This window comes from Catharus ustulatus, chromosome 16 (assembly GCF_009819885.2).
Source record: "Catharus ustulatus isolate bCatUst1 chromosome 16, bCatUst1.pri.v2, whole genome shotgun sequence".
Lineage (NCBI taxonomy): Eukaryota > Metazoa > Chordata > Aves > Passeriformes > Turdidae > Catharus > Catharus ustulatus.
The window spans coordinates 11867541-11894430 of NC_046236.1; the positions used below are offsets into that span (position 1 = coordinate 11867541).

At 42.6% G+C, this 26890-nt stretch overlaps 1 protein-coding gene across 1 annotated transcript in view; it reads right to left on the minus strand.

Moving 5' to 3' along the window:
- The window catches only part of MAD1L1 (mitotic arrest deficient 1 like 1), a 348054-nt gene that overhangs the window by 171258 nt on the left and 149906 nt on the right, over nt 1-26890 (minus strand). Inside the window, exon 13 of the mRNA XM_033074545.1 lies at nt 6742-6798. Within this exon, the coding sequence (XP_032930436.1) occupies nt 6742-6798 (57 nt within the window). The remainder of the gene's footprint in view (nt 1-6741; nt 6799-26890) is intronic.

Genomic DNA, 26890 nt, shown 5'->3' on the forward strand with positions numbered 1-26890 from the left:
TTCCTCCCAGTCTGGCAGCCCCTGTCCCACAGGGAAGAGCAGCAGGAAGGCAGCTCTCCCCTTCAGGCAGTCACATTTCTTCTCCTGACAGCGCTAACCCCATGTTAGCTCTTATCGCCTTGGAAGAGCAAATGAAAACAGTCCTGCTGAAACCACACGGTGCTGCCATGTCCCATAAAACTTCCATGTTAATGGATCCAACAGCAGGTTCATTTGTGTAATGGGACTTTTAAACAGACCGTTTATTTCTTTTTAATTTGAAGGGAATGTGCTATTTGATCCCATGTGCCCGGCTAGATTTTTAAAACAGAGATAAACCACAAGAATTGACTCACTAAGTCTCTCCTTCTCACCTAATTAAAACAGCATTGAGATAGTAAGGTGCAGAGGTGTAATGTGCTGATCTCCAGCTTGTGAGCCCTCATCCAGCAGGATGCCAAGGCTCCCTCCACACTCCCTGCTTTGGCCACAGTCACGTGCAGCAGATGCTTCTGATGGTTTTGTGTGTTGAACATGAATTTTCCAAGAGGGAACACGCAGCAGGTGCAGCACACCAACTGAGGCTGTTCATCATTCCCCAGGCTAAGAGAGGGAGAAAAAAATAACCTTGTCTGTGGAGCTCAGAGCTCACTATATTCCTAGCCCGTGGGGAAAAGCAGGGACCAGTTTTAATGTAGTTGTTTACAACAGGAACTGAGAGCTCTCTGCCAGGGAAAGGGAAAGGACAAGTGTACTCCCATCCCTCTTCACCTTCAGAATCAAAATTCCACACTTAAAACAGGGGGAAGACTCAAAACAGGGTATCAATGATTCCTACAAAATCATCCCCCTCTTCTTACAACTCATAATTCAGAATTCACAGGATCATATGATAAAGTGAAGAATGATATAAACACCGTGAAGTAAACAAGAAACAAATGGCTCTGCTGAAGTAAAACTAAAAGTACCTGATAGAGGAAAAATGTCTCAGACACATTTGAAACAACAAAATTCAATGAAGACCTTGAGTCTAAAAATACAAATGCACAAACACAATTACTGATAGCACAGAGGCTTTACCACAGAGGAGCATAAACTGATCAGAAAGAGGAAGCTACGTGAAAACTGAAGAACAGCACAGAATTGAAATGTCAGAGTGCAAGTCCCAAAACAGCTGGAACCCTTCCCACAAACTGAGAGGAGGACAGAGTGGGGCAGATGAACTGATCCAGGATGAACATCAGCCCTGGGTGGCACTGGAAAGGGGGGATGACCTGGATACAGCTCAGCTCTTCCACCACAGAAATGCAGGAGGTTCCTGCCTGTACTCCATGATCCTGAGGAAGACACTTTTTGCTGGAACATCACCTGGAGTGATGTGACCACTCTGATTAGTTATCTTCAAAGGAGAGACAGAAGAAGAGATTCAAAGAAAGCTGCAAGATTCATGAGGAAACTGAAGAGCCTGTTTTAAGAGAAGGCTGCAAGAGCTTGATTTGTTTAACCTAGACAAATGAAAGGCTGGGAGAGAACAATTGTTCTCTATAAATATGTCACAGCATAAATATGAGGGAGGAAGAACAGTCACTGTAGTTTAAGGAGAATATTAGCACAAGAAAAAAATGGATATTAACTGCACATATATTCTCAGTTGGAACTGGGAAGATTTCAGCTATCACAGCAGTCTCTCCATGACAGTAATGGTACAAACAACCAAAGCAGTTTCAAGACAAGCTTGATAAATTTATGAACTGAGATATATGCTGCATTTGCCTCAGTTACTGAAGGACTGGACTTTATGATCTAAAAGTCCTCTTCCAGTCTTCTGTTACTATATCATTTCATTCTGGATTAGCTTCTTTTGCTGTCTCTTTATAACCAGGTTCATGCTTTTCAATCTGATTTGAGAAGTGGATATTTCTCTAAGATTGCCTTACTAAAACCATTCACCCTGCTGCTCAGTTGAGTGCCACACTGCTCATCTGTCTTGGCTTTGTTGGCCTCACATAAAGTGTCAGGATAAAATCTGTCACATGGGAAGGAGATTTGCTGTCACCTGCTAAATCAATTCAGAAATTATGTAATACCCTTTTGATAGATGGAGACTTCCTGCACCAGCCAGTTGTCTCCTGCCCCTCCCAACCTGTTGGTTCTAAAGATGTTCCAGTAAAGCTTCATTTTTATTTATAAGTACGGTGGTTCACCCCTATAATCCCACATTTAATTGCCTTCCTATTACAGATAATACAGAGAATTTACATTTCCACTAATAAACACCACGTTTGTTCTTGTTCTCAGCCTGTTGTATTTCTTGCTTTCTGTTCAGTAATTCTTAAACAAGAATTAAGTGAGCTCTTTTGGCCAGCAATCCAGGGCAGGTCTTTCTATTCTAAAGTTCATATTTTTTCCTACTATCATTGGTGTTACCTGTAAGTTAAAAATATTTAGCAATAACTTTTCCATGTTGCCTTCCAGTTAAGAGCTAGTTCCCACCTACAGACTCAGTTTCCTCTGAGTTTATTTCCTTCATGTCCTCTCCTTTCTGTCTCCATTTCTACTCCTGATAACCATCAGTGTAGGCAGTCACTGACATTTAAGTTAATCCTAAACATTATGATTTCATCAGACTGAGCATGATTGGCTCTTTAACTATTGCTGACCTGCTGCTCTTAAATAAAGGTCTCCTCTTCTCTGCAAAGGGTTAAACAACACTTTTCCTTGAGGCAAGGGTATTGATTATATTACTTTTAAGGTGTCTTTATTCCCTGGGTAAGGACAGTCAATTTATGCCATTCATTTGGTGATGGCTGCATTCTTGGATTTCAAATCTTCTTTACCTCCCACCCTGCTAAGCAATTCTTCAGATTCTTATATCCATCCTTTTTAATCTGCTGGAGGGTGAAATTTAATTTGTTCCAAAGAGCAGTCTATAGATTTCAGAGCCCACATGGGCCAAGCTGTCTTTTGAAGATGAAAGCCAAAAGATACCCACAGCACCTCAGGGTAATGAAAATACAGGTGATGCTTTTTTAATACCAAGCTGACTTCCCTCAGGGATTAATGATGGAGAACAAAAAATCTTGACATGAATGCCCCCTGCTACAGAACCAGACTGGAAGAAATTGTAAGATCAGAGATCAGAGCTGTTGCTTGGATGGCAAGCTTGAGCCAAACAATCTCCTCGTGTCTATAAAGGGATATGAAAAAGGCAAACGAAAATTACAAAAACAAACATGTCTTCTGTTTCCCTCCCTCAGGGAGGGAAAGAAAAATAATATAACAAACAAAAAGGCATTTTCCACAAATAATATTTTGGTGTGAGTGAAGCTTGCTCTCAGTTTTAGGCCAGTGGAGCACTAAACTAACATGCCATGAGAAATAAGATCCTGGGACACAGATCAGGGAGTTGTGTGAACTCTGAGCAACCTCCTTGCACATCCTGGAAATAAAGACACTGTAGCACCAGCTTCAATAAAGAAAACTTCCAGTGCTGATCAAATTGTCAGAAAAGTGCACATTAATACAAAAAAAAAATGGGAAACAACAAACATTCAGCAAATAAAAGACAGAAAAACCCCAATGATCTGTGGGGCAGCTGAGTGACCTGAGCCCTGTCAAGAGTGGTGACTCTTCTGTGTGTTATGGGTAGACACTGTTCCCTTACAGTATGAACATGCTTCAACTCTGAATAAAGAAAAATAAATAAGTGAAGGGTTAGAGGGAATGGGAAATCAAAGTTTCATTGTTAATTACACAGCACAATGATAAGGGTGATTTTTCTCAAATCAAAAAATAAACTCTAGGTTCAAGTTCCCTGAAGGATATAAGATATTAGAGGGTTTTTTATGGTTGTAATCACAAACTCATTTCTCCAGCCACTACTGGCCGTGCCTAATTAGGGCAAAGTATGTTAATGATACAGAGGCACAGCCCAGAGATGTCTTCAGTTGCAATATTAATTGCATTTAGGGAAAGAGGCATGAATTGTGCTTATACAAGCTAATTAGTATGGGTTTGCTAATTAATACTGGAAAGTCAAACTGCCTTTGTCTTGTCAACTGCAATTAACTGAAGACATTTAAATTTCCTTTTTTGTTGTTCCTTCAGCAGCACGTTCACTCGGAGTTGACAAGCAAAGAATCCCAGCACTGGAGCAGTCAGAACAGCCACTCCATTCCACTGGCATCCCATTTTCCTCTAGCAGGACCTTGTGCTCTGGCCTGCCACAGGGCTCCCTATCACACACACCACCCTTCATCTGCCATCTGTGTCCCTGGGGACACAATTCCCTGGGCTTGTCCTCAGAGGAGAGGGCCTTGAATGTGCAGATATTGCTGTATTGAGGCCATGATCCCATCAGACTTATCCCACAAGTATTGTACTTTTAAATATTGCTGTGTAAAGAATAACTCATTTCCCAGGGCACAGAGATGCCCCCACTGATAGAAAGAAGTCCTTGGTTCTCCTCAGTGAGGTGCTATCAGCCAGAACTGGAGCCAGAGCCCAGCTCTTCATTTCCAGTGCCCCAGGGAGGGTGGCAGAGCCATCAGAGCTCTTCAGGGTGGCAGCAGAGATGTCACCTGCACAGGTTTGTCTCAGAAGCAGCCCAAAGGATTCATCAGACTGCACAAGAGCACCTGGCAGGTGTTTGCTCCATTGCACTCAGAGCCATAGGACTGAGTTTTCATCAGAAGAGCTGATGAAAGGCAATATCCACATCTGTCAGCACCCAGAGCAGGACAAGCCCTTCAGCATCCCCAGCTCAACATCAAACTGAGACTGGAGGTTCATGGGTGAAAGGGAGGAAAAGGAAGGAGAGAGGCCAGCAATCCAAACCAGGCAAGTAATTCTGCTGAAGTGTCAAATTTAAAGGAGTCTGAAAATCAGGCAATCCAGGTGAGACACTGATCTGGAGAGTGGGGGAAAAAACCCACCTAAAGAGCATTTTGCTGGATGGCAGGGATGAGAGTGGGGCTGGTGGCATTTCCACAGGAGCCTGTGGCAGGCTGATATGAACAGCCCCACACAAAGGGGACAGTCCTCAGTCATCACCAACACTGCAGAAGACACAAAGTGATCACAGAGGGTGGATGCAGAAGAACCATATCAGAAAAACTATCAGCGAAGAAGGAGCTATACTGTCAAATTTTCTCTCAAAAAGGGAAAAGATGGGGGTGGAAATCTCCTTTCCTCTGTATGAATCAATTATCCTGTATTTACTGAATAAATTCAAGCTGCTGAATAAAGCCCACACCTCACAATTTGCAATCCATGGTCCAAAGCACCACAGAAAACAGCCTGTCCATGGGAGGTTGATGTAAGAGTTACTGGAAGGTCACAGGACCAGCAGTTTTCCACTGAGAAACTCTTGGGAACAGGCACTGAACACTGGCTGTTGCTTTATCCTCTGCTGATGGATGATGCACAACACCAATTAATGCTTTAACACTGGAAGTTCCAGCTTCTCCAGCCCTCTGCTAGCCTGCTTAATACCACAGATTTTTGAAGGCAAACAACTCAAAAACCAGACTTAATGAGCCCAAAATAAAAACTTTGAAATGTTTAAAAAAAACTCCCAGAATATCAGAATATTTAACACATAACAGGAAGTTTTTCCTCTGATGCATCCAGTGAACACAACATAAAATTGATTGTATAGAATTTGAAACTGTTACAAGGCAGCACATAATGAGATCAGATGGTAAATAGGATTAACTCAGTTTTCTTTGGAAGTATCAGTTGTGGCCTGTGTCACCACAGAAAGCAGCTGGGCATACAAAAATGTTTGCCCACAATGTGAGACCACCCCAGAACCGGAATCAATTAACGCTCTCATGATGGAAAATCTGATGTTGAAACAGCAAGAGGCACAAATTTAAAAAAAAAAAACCCTAACAGACGTATGGCAACCCATTAATAGCACAGCAGGGCACCCCATCCTGCCCTTCAGTGCCCTACTAGAGTTCAGCACAAGTCTAAAAAGGACCTTTGTTGGCACTCCAGTTTATGATTTGGATTTTAGAACAGATGTCTGTTTAGCACCTACTTCCTAGCCAATGCTGCAGGCCTGTTTTTATATTAGTAATAAAATTAATCACATCTACAGAATGAGTCCCTGCATCTTGGATACTGCTCAGGTTTTCCTTGTGACTAGAAAAAGTTGCAGGAATTCCACAGTTCATCCATTAGCAAAAACATCAGTTCACAAAATGGCTTAACACTGACACCTCATTTATTCCTGAGTATAAAAAATCACATTCAATTCATGAAACTGCACATAAACCTCCCTACTACCTGGTTTTGTGTCCTTTTATTATTTTTAGTTCTTGAGGGAAGTGCCAATAAAATAGATGAACCCAGCAGAAAATTAACAGATATTATAAAAATATAGTTTGTGGTAATTCTCTTGTATCTCATCTGCCTGTTCTTTGAACAGTTGAGACTGAATCAAAGGCCCCTAAAGAAAGGAATTAATTCAGTATGAAATTAAATGCTTGCTTCTGATCTAGAACTGCTAAGGAGAAAAGGAATTGCCAAAAGAAAAAGAAGACAGACCACTAGATCTCATCCAACACTTTTTCCAGGTGAGTATGGAGACAGGGAGTGCCAAGCCTGGCAGCAGCAACACAACTTTTGCAATGTTTATTTGCTGATCATTTCTGAATATTTGGAACTGATCCACTGTTTAAATGAACTGAACTTTGCATAAAGTTCTATAAAACAACCAGGGGAAAGATAACAAGGCAGAAATTGAACACTTACCATCTCTGCTCTTTGCTTGTGGTTTCCCACTTCTTCCAGAACCTGAGACAGCTGAGCCTTTAAGACACAGAAAAAAAAAATTAAAAAAAAAAAGGAAATTAAGTCTAGGACGCAAGTTTGGAAGTTTAATAAGACTCTGTCCCCCTCCCTGACATCCCCTGCACCCCTCCAAAAAAAAAAATCACATATGGCAGCATGATTTTCATGACATTGAGAAGGAACTAAGTGTTTGGTCTTGCCCTGTCCTGTCAGCATCCCACACCATGAGACAGTCCTGTCCCAAAGAACCTGAAGCCTGCATGCACAAAAAAAAACAGGTTTATTGCAGAGAATGCCACTAGATGAGGCAGAACTGTCCCTCCCCTCCATTTCTGTGAAGCTGCAGAAAGAGTGGTCTAAAACCCACCCAGTTTTGCCCAGTTGCACTTTGAAGAAGGAGGTTTAGCTCCATAGCTCCTGAAAGGAGTGTGTGTTCCAAGCTAACTTCATAGAAAATGTTCTGTTGAATTTCTGGAGTCCAGGGCTGGGTTTGGAAGCCTTCCAAAATGTTGTGGTAAAACATCAAGAAAATCTGTTCTGTAACATAAACCTCTTGAATTTCTGTGAGAAAAAATGGCAGTGCAGCATTTTTTCTTTTTTAAAGGGAAATTTGAAATGCAAAGAATCTCAAACCAGAGTAGAAATACCTTTGGTTATCCTGGCATAATCTGAGAGGAAACAGGAACTTGACTCAGAAAAGGATCTTTTACAGACTTTTGTTTATGAAAAAGGATTTTAAACCAAATGGGTATTTAGGAGATGGTTAAGAGAAGCCACACATAATGCATGAGTGCTATTACTTCCCACAGCCTTGATTTTCTAACACTGCTAGGCTTCAATCAGCCTTCCTCTGCTTAGCAGAAAGCCCAAAAAAATAGTCACTGATGACAGATAAGATAATTTAAACAATGTAAACAAATAAAAGAAATAAAAACAACTTTCCTACAAACTGACTTGTGTCATTTCAAGCAAATATTCATTAAAACCCTCTGGAGTCTCGCAACTTCTCACCACATGAAATGAGTCTTTTGAGTGCCACATCCAAACCAGAGACAAACAGCAAGCAGTTTATTACAATGAAAAGCAAAACATTCAGCTTTGGAGGCTAACTGCACTGAAATGCAAGTGAACAAATAAATAAAAAAATACAGTCTAAGTGTTCAGCACAGCAGAAGTTCCATTTTGAAAAACAAACAAGCAAACAGTTCAGAATTTCCCTGGCCCAAGGGAACTGGCTGGCCCCAGCTCAGCAGAAACTGAAAAAGTTTCAGCTTCTTGCTGTGCAGGGCTGGGGATGATGTGACATTATTTAAGGAAGAGACACTGAAATAAGATGAAAAGAGTTTGAATACAAGCCTGGGACCTGGCACAGGAGAATGAAACACGCTCATTAAACACTGCGGGAGATGCCAGCCCCAACCAAAACTGGAGTGCCTGGACAAGCAAGTGAAGAGAAAAAATGAAATGATCACCAAGTTTGATGTGGAAACATCAGGGAACTGCAAATTTGCAGATACTTGGGAAAGACTTTTCCCTACTGCTACTGAAGCAGGCACAGTGACAGCAGCAGGCTGGAGCCAGGAGTTATTGGGGAAGAATTAGAAAGCGTGACCTTACAGAGGTTATTTAGCAGAGGTGCTGGCATAAACTCCACAAAACACCCCAAGACTGATTGAATATTTTTGATTACAGACTACTCCAACTGTTCTGTATATTTATTAGATTTCTCTATATGAAGATGACCTTTAGATGGAAACCACTAGTCTATTCTAAATCAGATATAAGAATTACTCAATTTAAAATTACATTAAAAATCATGTGTTTTCTTACAGTAGCCATCAATCCTGAATTTGAGGGTCAAGTCTCTGTTCAGCCTTCTGTTCGCACAGACTCCTATGGAATCACAGAGTAACCCACACTGGAAGAGTGAGAATCCCCTCAAAACTCAATGCCCTGTGGTTTTGGTGGGCACCTGGCACCCAGTCTGGATCAACTCACCACACTGTGCCAAGCTTTGGTCACCCTCACACTGTAAATATTTATTTATATGTAAATACATATTAATATGTAAATATTTATTTATAAAACCAAGGCAACAATACCCTAGGAGCCTGTTTAACCAGATGGGTATAAGAACATCTTACAATATAATACCTCCATAAAAGTCAGAAGAAAAGCAAGGAATAGCAAAGACTTCAATACATTTTACTTCAGGAAAAGGTTGGAAAAACATTTTAGGCAAGAGAGAAATAATACAAAGGTATGGGGAAAATTGAAAGGCAGGAAATATGCCATAATTTATCTAAGATATGATATGACTTGGAGAAAATAACCATTTCAAGGTGCTATGCCAACAGAGAAACCTGGACAGCAAGTCCAAGTCAGCAGCATAACAACAGCAGATCAATATGATTTGGAGAAGCAGTCAGATAAGAACTAAATCACAAAGTAGGTTTTCTTCCTTGCATTCATTTCTAGGCAGCTCATCTCAAAGGGAGAGAGTCAGCAACTAGTGGGAATTGTGAGAGCAGCTACAAAACTTACTAGACTGCTGGAAGAAATGATTTATGAAGATTAAAAGATTTTTAAACATATGGTTTGACTGCAACTCTCACAGAAGAGCAAAAGGGACATATTTAATGCACTGAGGGCTGTCACAATGACAAAACTGGAAACAAGGAGGCTTCCCCAGCTCGCTGATGCTGTTGGATGCACTCACAGCCCAGAGTGAGGTCCCTGCCCACCTACTCAGACAGCTGGGGAAGCACAAGACAAAACCCAAATTTTCAGCAGGGTCCCCAGTGCCTGCACTTGCCAGGCTGTGATGCAGCTGATCTGGATGCTTCATCACGTCCAGTTTGTAAACATCAACCCCATCCCAGACTTTTTATTAGCCTAAATCAAATATTGAACCTCCCTCAGCTGTTGGAGGACAGCTGTTGGCAGAGTGATTCACTGCCATATTCCTTCTAGGCCACAAGAAAATACAAACTAATCACCAGCAGCATGACAGATGCACACGTTTTTAATTGTGAAGGAGAAATCAGGCTCTGAACTTATCCCCACATGTCACATAATCAGAGTGCTGGGGAGGAGCTGCAGAGGGCCTGGCCTGGTGCCTGGCTGGCTGCTCAGCCCCTGCTCCCATTCCCCAGGCATTTGCCAGAAAATACCTAAAAAAAACAATAAGTAATTTCACGATTATAAGCCGCACTGATTATAAGCCGCACATTACAATACAGAGTGTGATAAAAGGTATCTGTTCTATCACCATCTGTTGAGGGTGGGAGCAGTGATCCTGATCTCTGTGGGAGATATTCTGCTAATGGGCATCCATTGAAACCAGGCAGGGCATTGTTCTTTATCTTTTCACAACCCATCCTTCCTCCAGCCAGTCATTTTCTGCTCATGGCCATTGAGTCCCACTGTGGGACTGATAAAATTACTGCATCCCATTGGGAGTTGCTCCAGCCAGGGGGAAGAGCCCAACATTTCTTACCAAGATAAAAACAGAGGGTTTGGGACACTAAGGGAGCCCCTTTCTCCACTGCACTCCAGAGGAAAACCGGATTTCTCCACATCCCCACTGGAGCTCCGGAGGGAAACTGCACCTTGTACAGGAGCACTGCTCCAACTGAGCCACATCTGTCACTGCAGGAGGATGCAGCCACCATGGAATGGGACTGCTGCCAACACCCTGCCTGACGGGGTGTCAGGTTGTACTCTGACTGTGTCAGGGTTTGGGGTTTGTTCTTTGTAGTGCTGTATTTCTGTTTTAATTTCCCTAGAAAAGAACTGTTATTCCTAATTCCCATATTTTTCCCTGAGAGCCCCTTGATTTCAAAATTACAATAATTTGGAGGGAGGGGGTTTACATTCTCCATTTCAAAGAGAAGTTCCTGCCTTTCTCAGCACACACCTGTCCTCCAAACTAAAACAGCAACTTTTCATTCTTTGTCCATATATAAGCCACACCTGATTATAAGCCGCACTTTGGGTTTGGACCAAAATTTTAGTCAAAATGGTGTGGCTTATAATCGTGAAATTATGTTGTTTCTTGGAATGCATCTTCTGAGGAATGAATGCTGGTTTCTCTGTGCACATCTCTGGCCACATGCAGCCAAGGAGAACAGGAGGGTTGGCTATGGGCCTGTTGGGGCTGGTGGAAGGGACAGGGTCCAGCTCAGAGCTCTGCTCTGGGAAAAGCCATGTGGGTATGACAGGAAAAGGGGGAACAAGACGGAAAAGAGCAGGATTTGATCAGCCATTAGGAAAACAACCTTCCCTGTGAGGGTGGGGAGGCCCTGGCACGGGGAAGCTGTGGCTGCCCCATCCCTGGAGTGTCCAAGGCCAGGCTGGATTGATCTCCGAACAACCTCATCCAAGAAGGGATCCCTGCCCACACAAAGATGATTGTTAAGGTCCCTTCCAACCCAACCATTCCATGATTCTCTGAATAGCTCAGCTCTGTGTTAGGGTCTTTTCAGTTGATCATATTAACCCTGATACCTCAGGAATCTCTCAGCAGGACAGACTTCTCTGTTGGATTTTCAGGGTATGCATAAAAGTTAACTTAAAGCTCCAAGGAAATTCTCTTCATTTAAGACACATGTTAAATTCCCACAGATCACTGAGCTCAAGCATTAAGAAACCTGATATGAAAACAGGTATTATGAATCAGATATACAAATACAGTGCAATTCACCCACTGAAGGCAGCACAACCAGGTATGGGAAAATCAAGCAGCAAAGCAGGGAAAAAATCCTCTCAAGTACTCAGTCAATTACTTTAAGCTTCCAAAAAAGGGTTTGTCAATTCAAAATATTCATCTTACATGACAACATAGTCTAATCTACCATCAGTGGATTGTCATCCTCAAAAGAGAATGAAGAGAAGAACCTGTGCTCCAGCCTCACTGGGAATCTGCAGCTTGGGCTGAAACAGGAACAGTTTCCAAGGAGAGGAACCAACTCAGCTCCAAGGAGACATTTCTGAATTGTTTAACTCGCTTCCCTGCATCAATAATTTGTCTTCTGTACCTTCCAAAAGCCAGCCTTCACTGACAGCACTGGAGGAGGCTGGTCAGGGAGGGTTTGATGAAGGGAATGGAAGCAATGTGGTGGTGACAATGCAGCTGTTAAACTGATGGCATCCAGAGCCCCCACTCCCCTCTGGGGGCTGATGGTGAGCTGGCTGCCCTGAACGATGGGCAAGCAGCTCAAACGTGAGCCCCATTTGTAGGGAAAAATTAACGACTCAGTCTCTAATGAACAGTCTTTCTCTACACAACAATACCCTCTGCTCTACAAGCAATTAGCAAATCGAAGTGTTCACTTTGTGGACCTGCATTAATTTACTCCTCGATGTGGCACATTAAATAGCTCACAGGTACAGCACAGCCAGCGCCATAAAATAAAAGCTTGCTTCAAAGATTTCAGGAAGCAAAATTAGGTGTGCTGCATATAGGGAATAAATCAAAACAACCTTCATTTGGAAACATCATTTTAGTCTTATGCTTTCATCAAAAAAACATGATTATCGTAGCAGTCACGTTAATACAACGTCGGTACTCTACAAAAAAGAGAAACAAGCAGCACGTTCACTACCTCAAATTAGAAAGAGCAATTTTTATTCTTTCTCATCAGGGGGAAATACCTGAGAACATACAAAAGCTGCCTATTCTGGGGCTGTGATTTCACAGCTGGAAATCACAAGTGTGAGTCCCCAGGAGGAAGGCCACTCGTTGGAAAGGCACACCTCTGCAGGGAAGGAGAGGAGGAAGAGGTTTTGCCTGGCAGAGCTGGAACACAGCTGCAAAAAATGGCATTTTTACAGCTCACTGAAGCCCAAGATACCCTTAGAAGTATTTTATATGCAACAGTTGTATGCAAATCCAAGTCAAGTGTGATAATTGGCAAATTTAGGTATAATGTTAATTAATAGCTATTTCAAATTAATTAACTTCTAAGATAAATTCTTGCTTCTCCTCTTTGAGAAAGTTAACACACAATTTAAATTTACAAGGATGTATCAGCTGCCGATCACAGAAATAGGGAATCTTGTATGTTCCAACATGCCAAATCACTTCAGTTTCCTTGTGCTGGCTGCTTCCCATTCCCTGGGTAATTTCACAGTTACTTATTTCTCTGATCACTCACAAAAGAAGACAGAAGATGAAGCCTCTTTGTTCAAGTTGGATGGCTTGAGTGTGTGGCTAAAGTATGATGTGACCTCTACAGTGTCCAAGCCAAAACATCTTATCTGGTGCCATAGGCTGAGGAAGAAGGATGAAAAGGAAAAAAGCACAATATCACCTTTTTCCATCAGATTCAGGAGACACAAAGCAAAAAGTGCATTGAAGCTGCAGCTGAAATACAGAAAGAAACTTGAAAACAAGGCAGCACTCCCAGGACAGTTCTGACAAGGAAAGCACTGACTGCAACATTTAGAATTCAATCCAATGTAGAAACATAAGCACCACAATGATGAGTTACATGGAACACAGGAATAGGATGAGAACAATTTGAAGAGAACTTTGCAGTGACTAATTACCTCTCAGCAAAGAATGAGGCTCTGGCTTGTGGGGAAAACAGAAGGAAAACTTTGATTTCACAAAAGCCACAGACAGATTACTTCTGGGGGTGGCAGAGACTGAGCAGAAGTAACTCATCAGCCACTTGCAGGCAGACTTCACTTTATTTGCATATTGTGATCCTGCATATTAAAACTGTGAGAACTGAAATTAAATTTTCATTATTGTTCAATCTGGAATCTCACCCGTGGGATTTAGCTTCCAACAGGCATTTCCCTGTTTACTTTAAAGTCAGATATCCATTTATCCCATGCCAGCCAACACTCCTGGCCTTCAACCCACTGCACATCATTACTGCCCAAGGGCAGCAGTGCAGGATTGTTTCTGCAACCTCTGAACTGCACTACAGAGTTACTCTTAACTAACTGCTCATTTCTAATTTAATGTATTTTGATGCTTTGTAGTTGAAATTGCCAATCTTTCACAAAATTGCACCGTTGAGATCACAATCAGGAAGACAGTTTAGTACCAGCCATTGCTAAATAATTTCCTTGCTGCTTTACAGGCTCCTTTTTGCTGTTGTCAAGAAAGTTCCCCTGGTTATAAAATCAAATGCACATCCTTTATAAAGTGGGGAAGAACAGCTACAAATAAACTCTGCTGCTGTCTCAAAAGCATCCTGAACACCATGTTATCTCACAGGAGCTGGATTGGAGGTGGCAGGGGGCTCAGTCTGATGCAAAAGTGAAGAGGAAAATTCCCCAACAACATCTGAACGTGTTTCAGAAATTTAAATTCAGTGAAACCACACTCGCTCTGACTCGCAGAAAAGCTGCAATAGGCAAAGCAGAGATCATTCCTTACTGACATAATTTATGAGGATAGGTTTGCAGCTCAATGAAAAGCATGTGTCTCAGGCCACAGCTAATGTAGTTTTCCATGTAATTTAGTCCTTAATTTTACCCCAAGCAAGGACAGGAAACACAGGAAACAAGAATGCCTGGAAGCCAGATGTTCCACATCTCCAGGGACTTGTGCTCCTGGGCATCACAGCAAACCACAACACCCAGGGACTGAAGGCCACTGCTTTGTCCAGAGCAGTGAGAGTGTTTTCCACCAAAAAAAAAAGAGCTGTTCCTTCTCTGAAAACCAGTTTTGTACTGGATTTGTGCAGGGAAATGCCGCCCCCCGGTGAAAGACAAAAAGCAGCTGGTTACCAAAATCAGGGAGGAATAAAGCAGAGCTCTTGGGAGCTAAACAAAAAAAAAAATGGATCTGCAAATTGAAAAATCTCCAAAGTCACCACTATAATTACTGAAGACAGGGAAAACATCTCCCCTAGCAAAGATATGGGCTCCTCTCAACACTCCATCAAGATTTAATGGGCAAGGGGATAATAACCACACCTTTCTCTAGCTCTTGAGTCTCAAGGACAGACCAATCTCCCTCCTTCTCTTTAAGAGACACAGTCACTTGTAATGTCAAGAATTCTTGACAGTAAGCTCATTATAATGAAATAACCCTAAACTCTGCCTGGTTAGACTATGAGAAAATGATGTTAACAAAGTGACTGTGGGTCAACTGATACGAGATGAAGACAGGATTCCAAGCAGAAATTGTCCACATCCTTATTCCTGGCAAACTACTTGACCTAGCTTAAAGTAAGCAGCAGAGCCCTGCAGCAGAAACCTGGCTTCTGTTCCCACTCTGCCTAACAACTGAGACGTGGGGTGAAGCACTAAACTCTGATACTCCTTTTCTCTCCCTCTCTAACCTAAAGATAATACTGACTCTGTAAAACCCTTCCAAAACCTTTGAAAAAGGATAATCTCTGAGCACAAGGTGCCACTGTTGACACAAACCACACCTGACGGGCCACAGCACTAAAAGGATTAAGCACCATAATAAGTGCAGAAGTCCAGCACCAACACGTTCAGAGGTGGCAGCAACCTCATCTCCCTGATCCTCAAAGCAAAGGTGACCTTCACAGCTGCAATAAAATGTAAAACTTTCAGGGACAAAGACCCTGAACTCCTCTAAATCTACTCCATCAACACTGTTCAAATAATCTCTCAGGCAGATGCTGCTGGGGAAGGAGGAGAAGCAAACTGGGAGATGGAAAAATGCAGAACCTTCTATCTAGGAAAGGATGAGTCCCTAGAGATTGGACAGCCCTGTGCCAAGCTGAAATAGTTAAAAATGAGGCAGGTAGGCAGCAAAATAGTGGGCTCAGGTAACAAACTACCTTAGTTTTGAAAAAGTAAGAACATTAATTTGTTGTTTTAGTCTCTGAGCTGCAGCTGAGGGTGAGGTGAAGCTGAGGGTCAACACCCCAGAGACTCCTCTCTCCCCCTGTTTTCCCTTGATGTTTTTATTCAGCACCTTGTTAAGAAGGAGCACAGAGACCAGAAGATTAGCACAGCTCTGCTGGGAACAATCTACTTTTGTAATAGGTCTCCTTCCCCCCCAACCTAATCAAATGGTGCTGCAGTCCCCTGGGGAGAGAATACAGTGCCAAACAAAAAATGTGAGTTTGCAGCTGCTTCCTCAACAGCAAAGGGCAGCCTGACTGATGAAACTCTGCCAAGCCAATTGCTTCCAGCATGATGCAGTTGGCCAGCACAGCATCTCCAGGACACACACAAGTGACTGTGGGATGCTGATGGACTCTCCAAAGGAGTCATTCCCCATCACTGGAACACCCATCAGAGAAGCCTCTACCACCGAAATGTTCTTTGTGGCCTCAGAAATAATCCTTCCTCAGAGAGGCAGCTGAGTGTGAAGGTGTAGCAGGAAGTCCCTTCTCTTTTGTTGCTCCCTAGCAAAAGTTTTAACCCAACAGCAGAAAGATAAAATGTATATATCGAGGGTCAGCTGCAAATCTCTTGCCAGGAGTAAAACAGATTGTTAATATATTAGTGCAACTCAAAACCATTAGGAGAGTACCAGCCCACTGCACAGGGAAATAGCAAATAGACAAAGAAATACAAAATTTCTGGAGGAGAACACTCAGAAGAATTAATTTCACAGTGCTGGTGGTCAAATCTGTGAAAGTGAAATGAAGGGATAGCAGTACCCCATCCTGAAACAGATGAAGCACATCTGGCAATCTGGTAATTCATCACTGTTTAGGTGATCTGAAAACAACTACTGTAAGCAATTCTGGGATCTGGTGAGCACAATGTTTTCCTCAAGTTGTATTAACACTGTTGGAACTGGGAAGCAGAGCTAGAGACAAACAGAAGACACAACAGCTAATGGGAACAGAATCCCTTGCCATTAGATGTAATAAAGAAGCTGGTTGAAGAAGAGGGGAACAAATGTTTGTGCATTTGTTTAATTTTCTGGCAAAATTTTAAGCCCAGCTCATTTATTTTATTCTCTTTTTTTATCCTTTAGGTTATTAGCAGAATGAATTCAGGCTCCAAAGCCTTCTCTTGATGAAAGAGTACAAACATCAGTACTCATCAGATCCAGAAAAAAGAAATCTAAAAAACTAGAAGTGGTGGCAATGTGACACCCAGCATCTACCAAACTGTCAACTCCTTCCTCTGCTTTTTTGCCAAGACAATCTCCTTGGATCTAAGTTCTCCCCATCAAGTTACCTCCAACTAGGTTTGATAGCTGGAGGGAAAAAAAAAGCATTTAATTCATGAAATCTGTAAATTAACCATCAAAAACGTTCACTCTTATCCATTCATCAGGAAAAAAAATGGTGGAATTACATCTCTACCTAAAAAAGCCCTTCTAATTTCAGCCCAGTGAGTCAGCACTGCTGCATCTCATCACTAGGAGTGATTCATTGTCACTGCACTTCTCAAAGTCAAGAATAAGGGTATTCACCCCAATTCACTGTCATCTCATAACTCCTCTGGACCCAGGCACCGTGTTTGCACACAGCACTGTTATAATGATTTATGTGAGTGTGTCACTTTTAATTTAAAGGGATAAAGAGTTATTGTCAGTCTACCAACCATAAAGCAACATTTTCTTTCCACTGAGCTGACAGCTGAATACCTGGAAAATATTTCTGTTTGCCAGGAAAGGAGAGGGCTCTACAGCCCATAGCCTGAGGGTGTCAGTGCTTCTGAAAAGAGGAATGGATGGCCAGTGCCTTTGGAGAAGAACTCTAGTACTTGGGAGAATTTATAAAAGGGCTTACAATAGAGTCAGAATCTGAGTAAAAATTCAGACAAAAGCAGTGTGCATGGAAAGCCTCTGCCCCAAATGAAAGTGAGGAATAGGGTGTAGGGTATGCATGAGTCCAAAAAGATGATCTGTGGTCATAGCTGGGTGAAACAAAGGCTACCATAAGTTAAGCAGTGGCACAGCTACAGTTTTCTTATTCTAGACCCCCAATATCACTTTTGATAACCTTTTAACTGCTAAAACAAGGCTACTGAATAATTCACACTGACCTTACACCCCTGAGTGGGCCAGTGCCTTCCTACAAGCTGCCCAAGGCTGCTGGCAGCTGGTGATGCGTGTGATAGCCCAGAAAAGATGCCTTTAATGGTGCTGTGAGCTCTGTCCCTAATGACATCTGCTATCCCCACAAACACACTCCCAACAGGAGCCCTCAGGCATGTGGGCACACTCCTTGTGCAACTGTAGTGAGCCAGCCAGAAAACCACCTTGGGAAGTGAAGATCTGTGTTTAAATCAAACTTTTTTCGTTAACTCAAATCAAGTTTGGTTTCTGTTCTAGCTCTCAGCACTGCATAGGCTGTTCCAGCTCAAATAAAGGTCAAGGAGGAGTTTCAGCCAGCACTATCCTTGGCTTGGGAAATTACAGCCAGTGTGGTTTTGGCATCCAGCAGAACAGTGGGGAGAGTGCCTAAGCCTCGGAGGGTCTCCAGCAAATTTCAAACGCTCTTGGAAGTTGCTAGGTAACAACATCCACCCCCAGGACAAGATTGTGCAATGTTTGTTCTGACAAAGCAGTGCTTGCCTTGCCCTTGCTTCTGCCCTGGCAATGTGTGTGTTGAGGACCTGTCTCCTCTGCTGCCAGAGCATTTCCAGCCTCTAGTCTGGGTGTATGGTTGGATTTTGCTGAATAAAGCAAACATCCCATTTTAAACATAGCTATTATAATTAGCAGAAGCTCATTGCTCAATTCCCCTTCCAGACAGGGATTTCCAAATGTCAGTGTGCTTAGCACAGCTGATCTGTGCTGGTTGCTCCAAACACAACTGACCTAGGAGGGTCCAGAGCACAGAATCACATCCTGCCATGGGCAGTGAGAGGGAAAAACAAACAGGATAATTGTCCTTCTTCAGCCTCTACCTTCATTTTCCTGCACCATTTACACCAAGGCAAGGTTAGCAGAGATTCTTTGACACAGAAGGTATATTCATGTTTGAGGCCAAGCAAGAATTTCTTTTGGAATTTTACTTCTTTTCTGAGTCAGCCCTCCAGATGACTCTGCCTCATCCTGCTTGTCCTGCCAGGGCATCATGGCATAAAATCAAAGGGCAGTAAGGGGAGAACAAAAAATTGGGGAGCTCCAAACTAGTGCAGCTACTGCTGCTAAAACCTTTCTGCAGAGGCTGTGGCAAATGCAGAGACCTGTTTCAAACAGTATTTTCTTCCTAAATTTTCAAAAACAACTTTATCTTTATGAGTTATTTGCAATATCAAAAGGAAATTGCCAAGTATCTTTTCCCAACACAGGCATCCCCATAGCAAAAATCTCAAGATCTTCTCCCCTGGAAGAAGTGCAACACTTCCATTTCCAGGTGTTGCATAAATCAGTGGTTCCCAGCCTTCCCTGCAGACATTTCAGAAACCCTGGCAGTGCTCCCCACCTCAGTGTCCCACAGAGCCAGCACAGCTCCAGCTGAGTTTATCAGTGTGGGTCTTGTGCAACCTCTCACCTGTGGTGTCTCACCCACAGCTCCTGCCTCATTATTTGGGATACACCACTAAAAACCACATGAAGGGCTGGAGCAGATCAGCACCAAGCTGTTCAATAAAAGGAGAAACCAAACGTCAAAGATCATATGAATTTTGCCAGGCCACATAGACAGTCATAATTTCCAGTTACAGTATTTTACCCCATCGGGTTTATACTACAAAGAGGTTAGAGGCAGAATTTGCCTGAAGTTTAAGGGAAAAAGACTGGAAGGAAAAAAACCCCAGAAATTAACAGCCCCTCTATCCAAAGATATTCCTTACACTGGAAAAGTAAGAAATCCTCCAAGATTCCAAGTGGAAGAAAAAAAAAGGTGTAAAATATCCTCAAATAAAATCAAACATCCTTGCACACCACAGTCATGCTCCTGTAACTTCTAAGAAGAGGAACAAAACTCTTCTACTTTTATCTGAGAATTTATTCAAAATAAATAAATCCCAATGGAATTCAGGCACACTGTAGAGGCTCCAGCAAAAATCATAAATAAAGCAAGCAAACTAAACAGATCCTTTCTTGGCATGCTCTTGAAAGAAGGATTCACCACATTTCTGATTGACTGCCACTGTGGCTTAAATGAATCAGCTATAAATAGGCAGCAAATGCAAGGCAAGCACTTGGAGGGAACAGCAAGGGGTTTTTTTTGTTTTCTCTTGTTATTGCTTAATGGTCTGTTGGGAAGGAGGTGGCTGAGGAGGTAGAAGAAATGTGGTAAAAATATAAAGAAACAGAGGAAGATGGGGTGTGGGAAGGAGGGATAAGGAGACATGAAGACATTCAAATGTATGAAATGTGCCAATACTCTTCTGCCTCTGGATCTCCAGAGCAGTGAAGGATCAGGGATGGGAACAGGCACAGACTTGGAGCTGGGGATGCTCTCAAAGTCCCCTCACACCCCCAGCTTGAAGAAAGCTTTTATATTATCAGTAACTGCAAAGTCAAGCTCCTGTGGGCCACCTTGCACTAATTTCTAGTCTTTCCTACATATCAGATTGAACATATGAAGTGCAGCCGTTAAAGAAAAGCACTGGAAGTGTTTCTGCAGCTCTCTTGTGCCAAGAGCCATCCAAAACAGGACTAGCCTCAAAATTATTAAAGTTGAGCAGCCATCCACATCATAACAGAAGTGAAAATACTCATGTCAATGAACACCATAGCTGGAAAAATCTGAGTCACACCCAGAGAGGATCCAGTTTCTGAAAAGCATTTGCAGGGAAATTTCTAATAAACTACTCTTTAAATATTGAATAATCACTTCTCAAAATAGCTGGAGCTTATTTCACAGCTCTTGTTCCAACTGTCTGCTCCCTCTCCTCCTCTCTCCCACAGCTAGTCTGACTGCCCACAACATCCCCAGTCTGCAGCTTGCTGGCATCCTTTTTAATTACTCCTCTTAATCTCATGCTCCTTCTTTCAAGCCTGAAGGAGGCTCTCACAGAATCCAAGGTGCAGAAAACCTTCTGGTTTCCCTTCCCAAGGAGTCTGACTAGCTTTAAAGACCTTCTCTACTCCTGCAAAGTATTTCCTTGCAGCTCCGTGGCAGATTGTGCCATTGAGCAGCCCAGGACCTCCTCAGAGCCTTCTCCTCCATGGGGATGGAGGTTGATCCCATGGCAGCTCTGCACAGATTTACAGCTTCCTCAAAATTAATTGTTTCCTCCTGTAGGAAGGAGGGGAAAACTATCAAAATGGCTTGAAATCCAAATTTTTCAACTTCAGCAGTTAATATCTTACCTTATTTAAAATAAAGTTTTGGAAAGGGTATGCAAGGGGTATGAGAAGAACCCCTGCAGAGACAGGATCAGAGCAAGTAAAGAACATCCTTGCACTGCCTGGTACACAGGAAGTGTTTGCCAATCATCAGGTTAATTCTCATTGTAAGATCCTGCAGGAGAGGGGAAAGTGCAGGGTTAATCAAGCCAGGGCTGAAGCCCTTTGTTTATTTTGAACTGAGCAGCAGGAACAGAGGGGAATGTTTCCATGTCTTGCCCCACCAGTGCTGCTCAGTTTTGGGCTGGAAGAATTAACTCCAGAGGGAGCACTGCAATTTTCTCTTACATGTGGTCCATTTGTTTCCCTTGGCCCTTCTGCTGAGACTGCCAAAGATGCCAGGCAGGGTGATATTTCTGAGATATGGGTGTTTATCTTCTCTGAGTGAACCAAACAGCAACTCATTTCAGAAAAGCAATCCAGCAACTCACAATTGCTTCTTGCTCCAGCAAATGCAGCCTGACAAGGCAAAAGGTGAAAGTGCCTGGTGGTCCCATTAGAAACCTTTGAGTTTCCTTGCTCCTGAATTCCTGTTGAGCAGAACTGTGCTACAGAAACATGAGAGATCTCCATTTGGCAGGGGAGGGGAAGAAGTCAGGACATTATCCAAAATAATCTCAGTTATCAGCTCCTGCCACACAGGTACAGGCTGTGCTGAACTGCTCCCCATGGCTCAGTGGGATGCTCAGGGCTGGGAGCTCTGCTCCAGAGGCTCCTGGTGGCAAAGCACCATGGAGCATGACAGAGCTCCCCCACTTAAATATGAGTAACAATTGTCAACACTTGCTTTTTTTAGCTTCAATTTTGTTTCTTCTTAACCTAGCAGATAAACAGCTACACAGATTCACTTGTGCCTAAAAGTGCCTGACCCCAGGGCAATGCCAGCTCGTTTGTCCCAGGCTGATACATGCCAAAATAGTGACTCACTTTTGGAGCAAGAGGCCACAGAAGAAGGATACATAAATGTACATTTGCTGTAGGAGTGGTAATTGTGCCATGCAGCAGCCTCCAGATATTCATGAAGACATGAGTGTGACCTTTCCTTTCCTCAGTCCCCTTTGCTGGTGAGTAAAAAGCATAATCCAAAGAGCAAGTGGAATGTAACAGAAAATAATCTCCACAATAATTGCAGTAATGTGTACAGTGTCGATGGGCTGTAGGAATTGGATACAAGGACTGTGGATATTGCCTGGCCTAAATAAAAAGGTGCTCATTATCCTGAGAGGAAATGCCACTTATGAACGATAAGGTCACACTGCACTGGGAAGATAAATGTCATTTCTCTATATAGCTGTGATGGTCTCACCTACTGTCTTCAAAAATGGACCTAAACAGCCAAGCAATAAAAAGCCTGTAGAATTAGCCTGGGACATTATTGTTTTGAGAGTGTAAAATCATTCATCTAGAGCTCTTTAGACATGCTTTCCTAGGAACATTTATATATGTGCATGTGTGTATTTACATTGTGCCTTTTGAGAGTAATAACATATGAAAATAATTACCTGACACTTTCAAACAAGCTTGGATGTGTTTGGTATCATGTATGTCGAAAGAATTTGAGGCTCACCGTGTGTTTTACACAGCTGTACACATTCCCAGGAATTAAATCCATCTGCATAGGTAGTTCTGCACTCATCACAGCCCCCCCCAGGCAGCCTCTGCCAAGCACAATGAGCAGCTCTAAATAAATACCATCCATAATGCCAGCAACTCTTCTCTTTTCAGCAGCTCTGCGGGCTGCCATGCTGCAGCTGAGAGACAATTAACAACACTCAGATGATCTTTAAGCACACGGTACAGAGTGAAGCAGGAGGGGCAGCATCCATCCCCTCTGAGCAGGAGCAGGGCTGGGATGGTCCCAGGTACCTCCAGGCTCTTTGAGGAAGGGAGGGGTCTCATTTCATCATTCTGCAACCGGGGGGCTCCTGCCCCTTCACACCCACACGTGTGCAGGGTAAATAACAAACATTAGTCACTGCTGGTGTGCTCCCACCAGAGGAGCTGGGCTTGTCACTGCACACATCACTCCTGCTGTCCCTAGCACCTTCCTCCATGCAAAAAGTCACAAAACACTTCAGAAACAACACCAGGTTTTGCTAAGGTGGAACCAGACCCATGGAGGTCAAAGGAGCACACATTTTATCTGAGTATTTGAGATGCCAGGGGGCTGATCAGGTGATTTCACTCACAAAATGACCTCTTGTGAAAGGGAATAAACCAGAAAATGAAGAACTTTGCATCCATATGTTAATAAAACTGACAGTCCTCAGAATAGAGTTGCCAAAGGTAGGGCTGATAGCAACTGGCTTTGTAATAATATCTGCCACAAAGATCACTGCTTTAGGGTCTCAACCATCAGGTCAATTCCTAACTGCACTGCACAGCCTAGATTTTATGAAAAATTCAGAGTTTGCAGGCTCTCAAGAAATACTTCAATAATTAATACAGATACAGACACTCATCATTTCTTTGTGTATATAAATAATGTACAGTGGTAACCTTTATACAAAGAAGCCTCAAACCCTCTCCCATTACACAAGATATTCTACTTAAAATAACCTCTACAAAGTAATTGCTCTGCTCACATTCATGGTTTCTGAGCATCTCATTTGGCTTTTATACACCATTAATACCATAACATATAATCTTTCAGGCTTTTTGTTGATTTTCTTTAAAAATCAAAAATACTTAGAATTAGTAACTCTTCCAAGAATCAGCTTTCCAAAGAAAATGAACTGTCTCTACAATTTTCTAAAAAGAAGTGAAGTTGATGCCACAAAAACTCTGTTTGGGAGCCTGACATGTGGAATGCAGGCACAGGAACACAGAACAGATAAAAATCAATGTCTTAAGCCAGGAATCAGTTGTGTTTTTAATGTGGGCTTGAACAGAACTAGAAATCTGAGCGTACATCTGTCAAAGCTGCAGCCATTAGAGCCGTTTAAACAAATTGAAACCATAAATCACATCAATATGTCAAATCGATGTGCCGTGCATTTCCTAGGCACGATACTGTCACCACAGCTGGATTCATGGCACGTGTGTTCTACAGCACTGCCTGCTTTATTAAACTGCATAAATAAAATTCAAAAGAAAAATGTTACAACTTGTATCACAGGAAGATCGTGGCTTTCTCCACAACTCTGGATTTTCAGTTTGTTTTGCTGAAAAGCTTTTAGCACCATCAAAGCACATTTGACATTAACACTGATTAAAGCAAATAGATAAATTGCTAAGACTCTGAGAAAGCAGAATTGTTCCTTACAATTTACCTGGACCACCCCTGGACAGAGGAGATCTATATCAACAGCTTAGTTTTTATTCACAGCATGATGAGAACTGCTATCAGCTGGGTTTTTCACTTACTCTGCTCCCAGCCTTATCCAAATATTAGTAGGCTGGTCACACTGAAGTGAAAAAGAAAAAGAGAAAAATAAAGAGAGAAATCCAGGCACCTTCCTTTGAATTCTGTTCAAGTTTTGACTGGCAATGGTGCTGTGCTCAAATTGCCAACCTTAACACAAACCAGGCTGAGGAAATGGAGGTGCTGCAGCCTCTGGACAGCCCATGGTGAAACAGATGGGAGCAAACAGAACTTGTAATGGGGAGGAGTACTAGGGTGAACAATTATGGATGTTCTCAAACAAAACAACTGCAATTGGCACTTGCATTTAGGCTCCTTTCGACAAACTGCTCAGGTACTACACTGAGCCAGGCTTTAAGACTAATTAGTTCCCTGAAGAAACACCTCTTCTTCTACTTGTAATTAAGGCCAAAATAAAGAATCAATGGCCTTCAAAAAGAAAACGAAGACAGCAGCTACTGTTGTTCTAATTGCCACAATAACCAAAGTATTCAGCACATCAATGTGGATCTTCTAATCCCTGCAAACTGCAAAGAGCTGGAGTGTTGGGATCCATGAGAGCATGGGAACAAAGCTTGTGTTGGTGTTGTTTCCTCAAAGCATTTTTCTGTTTATATTATATAACTGGTAACAGGAATTCAACAAAACTCTGTAGCTGGACCCCACAGAAATGCAGTGAGCACAACTGTGCAGGCCCTACAGGAAACCCTTGGAATCTTTACAGGATGTTTTCAAACAGAAAATAATAATTAAAAATATAATTCACTCTTGCAGGTCACCATCATCATGAATTAAAAGATGACATGAAAACATTTATAACTACATACTTTAAATCTTAAATTATGCAGTGATTAGGCAATTATTCTGAAATGAAGCACTACAAAACTCACAGAATTCAAATCCAATGATTATAAAAATCAACAAATCTCAACAAGCTCAAAACATCTCAAGACTCTCAGAAAAGAGCTGCCTAATCTCATTAATACAACTCAAAGCTAGGGAACAGATAAAATTTCTGTGTGAAACATGATCCTGATGCATAATCTTAGCTTTTACTTTTTTCAGGAGGTATTTGTTTCCTTTCTCCCCAGAATTGCTTGGTTTCCATGGGCTGTTAAAGGTTTCATTGATGTGAGAAGTTGCCTAAGCAGCAGTTCTGACAAACAGGAGACATTATTGGCCTGAGCCTGATTGATTCACTGATAGAGTTCAAGAGATGAGAAGCACTGGCCTGAGAGCTCCTCTGGGAAACATAACACAAGCCCAGCTTCTAGTCTGGAGAGAAACTGGTCAGTCCTGCCCAATTCTCCCATTTCCCCAAATGTTCCCATTCCCAAAGAGTCAGGCACCAAAATATTTATCTGGTGGTTGAGCCACACGAACATTACCACCAACTCCAGGAAACTCTGGGCTGAAGTGCTCTGGAGGATGTGGCACTGCCTGCCAGGAGATCCCATCAGCTCATTCCAGAAAGGCACCATACACCTTGGAGGCTGTTGGGAAACCTGAACCATTCCTGCCAAGGCAAAGCAGGTGTGTGGCACAGCAGTGCCATGGGCTGCTGCTGCCCAATGCACGTGGATCAGACCAGTGCTATCCCAAATCACCACACTTTCCAGCCTGGAAGAGATGCATAGAGGTTAAATCTCCAAATTAAACACAAAGCAGTGCTCCTAATGTTGAATGTTTCTCTAACATTGCAGAAAACCAAACAATTCTGCAGTTGTGGAAAGCAACATTGAAAAATGGTGCAAGTTCTAGAAGAATAGTCCAGCAGCCTTTCTATTGCCTCCCATTCATCCCTCCACACTGCTGCAGCAGCAGGTGATGGAGACCAACATAAGAACATGCTTCTCCTCTCTCAAAGCCTTCCCTCTGAAAAGCTGGAAGCTATCCATTCCTAATCCATTCCCCAAAGATACTTAATTTGCCTTTTTTTGTCTTCTGCCTCAGAGGGAAGAGCCATGTCACCACTGCTCTGCTGTGCCCCATTCCAGCCCCTTGCAGCAGGAGGGGATTTGCACCACGTTGCACAGAAGGAGCTCTTTGATGCAATGCTTTTGTGGATGGGGCCACTGCTCCCACTTCAAATGCATTCCTGCTTCCTCCTCCTCCACCTAAAGACATCTAATTGCAGAGCCTGTATCTCTCAGCACAGGCATGCAGGCTCTCCAGTGTAAAGCATTTTAAAGCTCTCAGCATCAGTGAAACGCTCTCCCCTGTTCTATTGTGGTGAATGTGACTCATAACTGCACCTCAGTTATCGGCTCTTTCCAATACATCACTAAGAAAGAACCCAATTTTAAATCTTCTGTCGGAATTTAGACACAGTTCATCTGTTTCTTGTGTTTCCTACAGCCAGGGACATCTGAAGCTAATCCAAATTCCTTAGGTCAAGCCTCTTTTGTGCTTGGTTATTCATAACATCACCAGAAGAGGCTATGGGAAGATTTGTTCATAGCAAGAGGATTTTAAGTGGAGCATTGTTGGGAAGAAGGGAAGATCTTTCTGTTGCTGGCATCTCTCAATCTGCC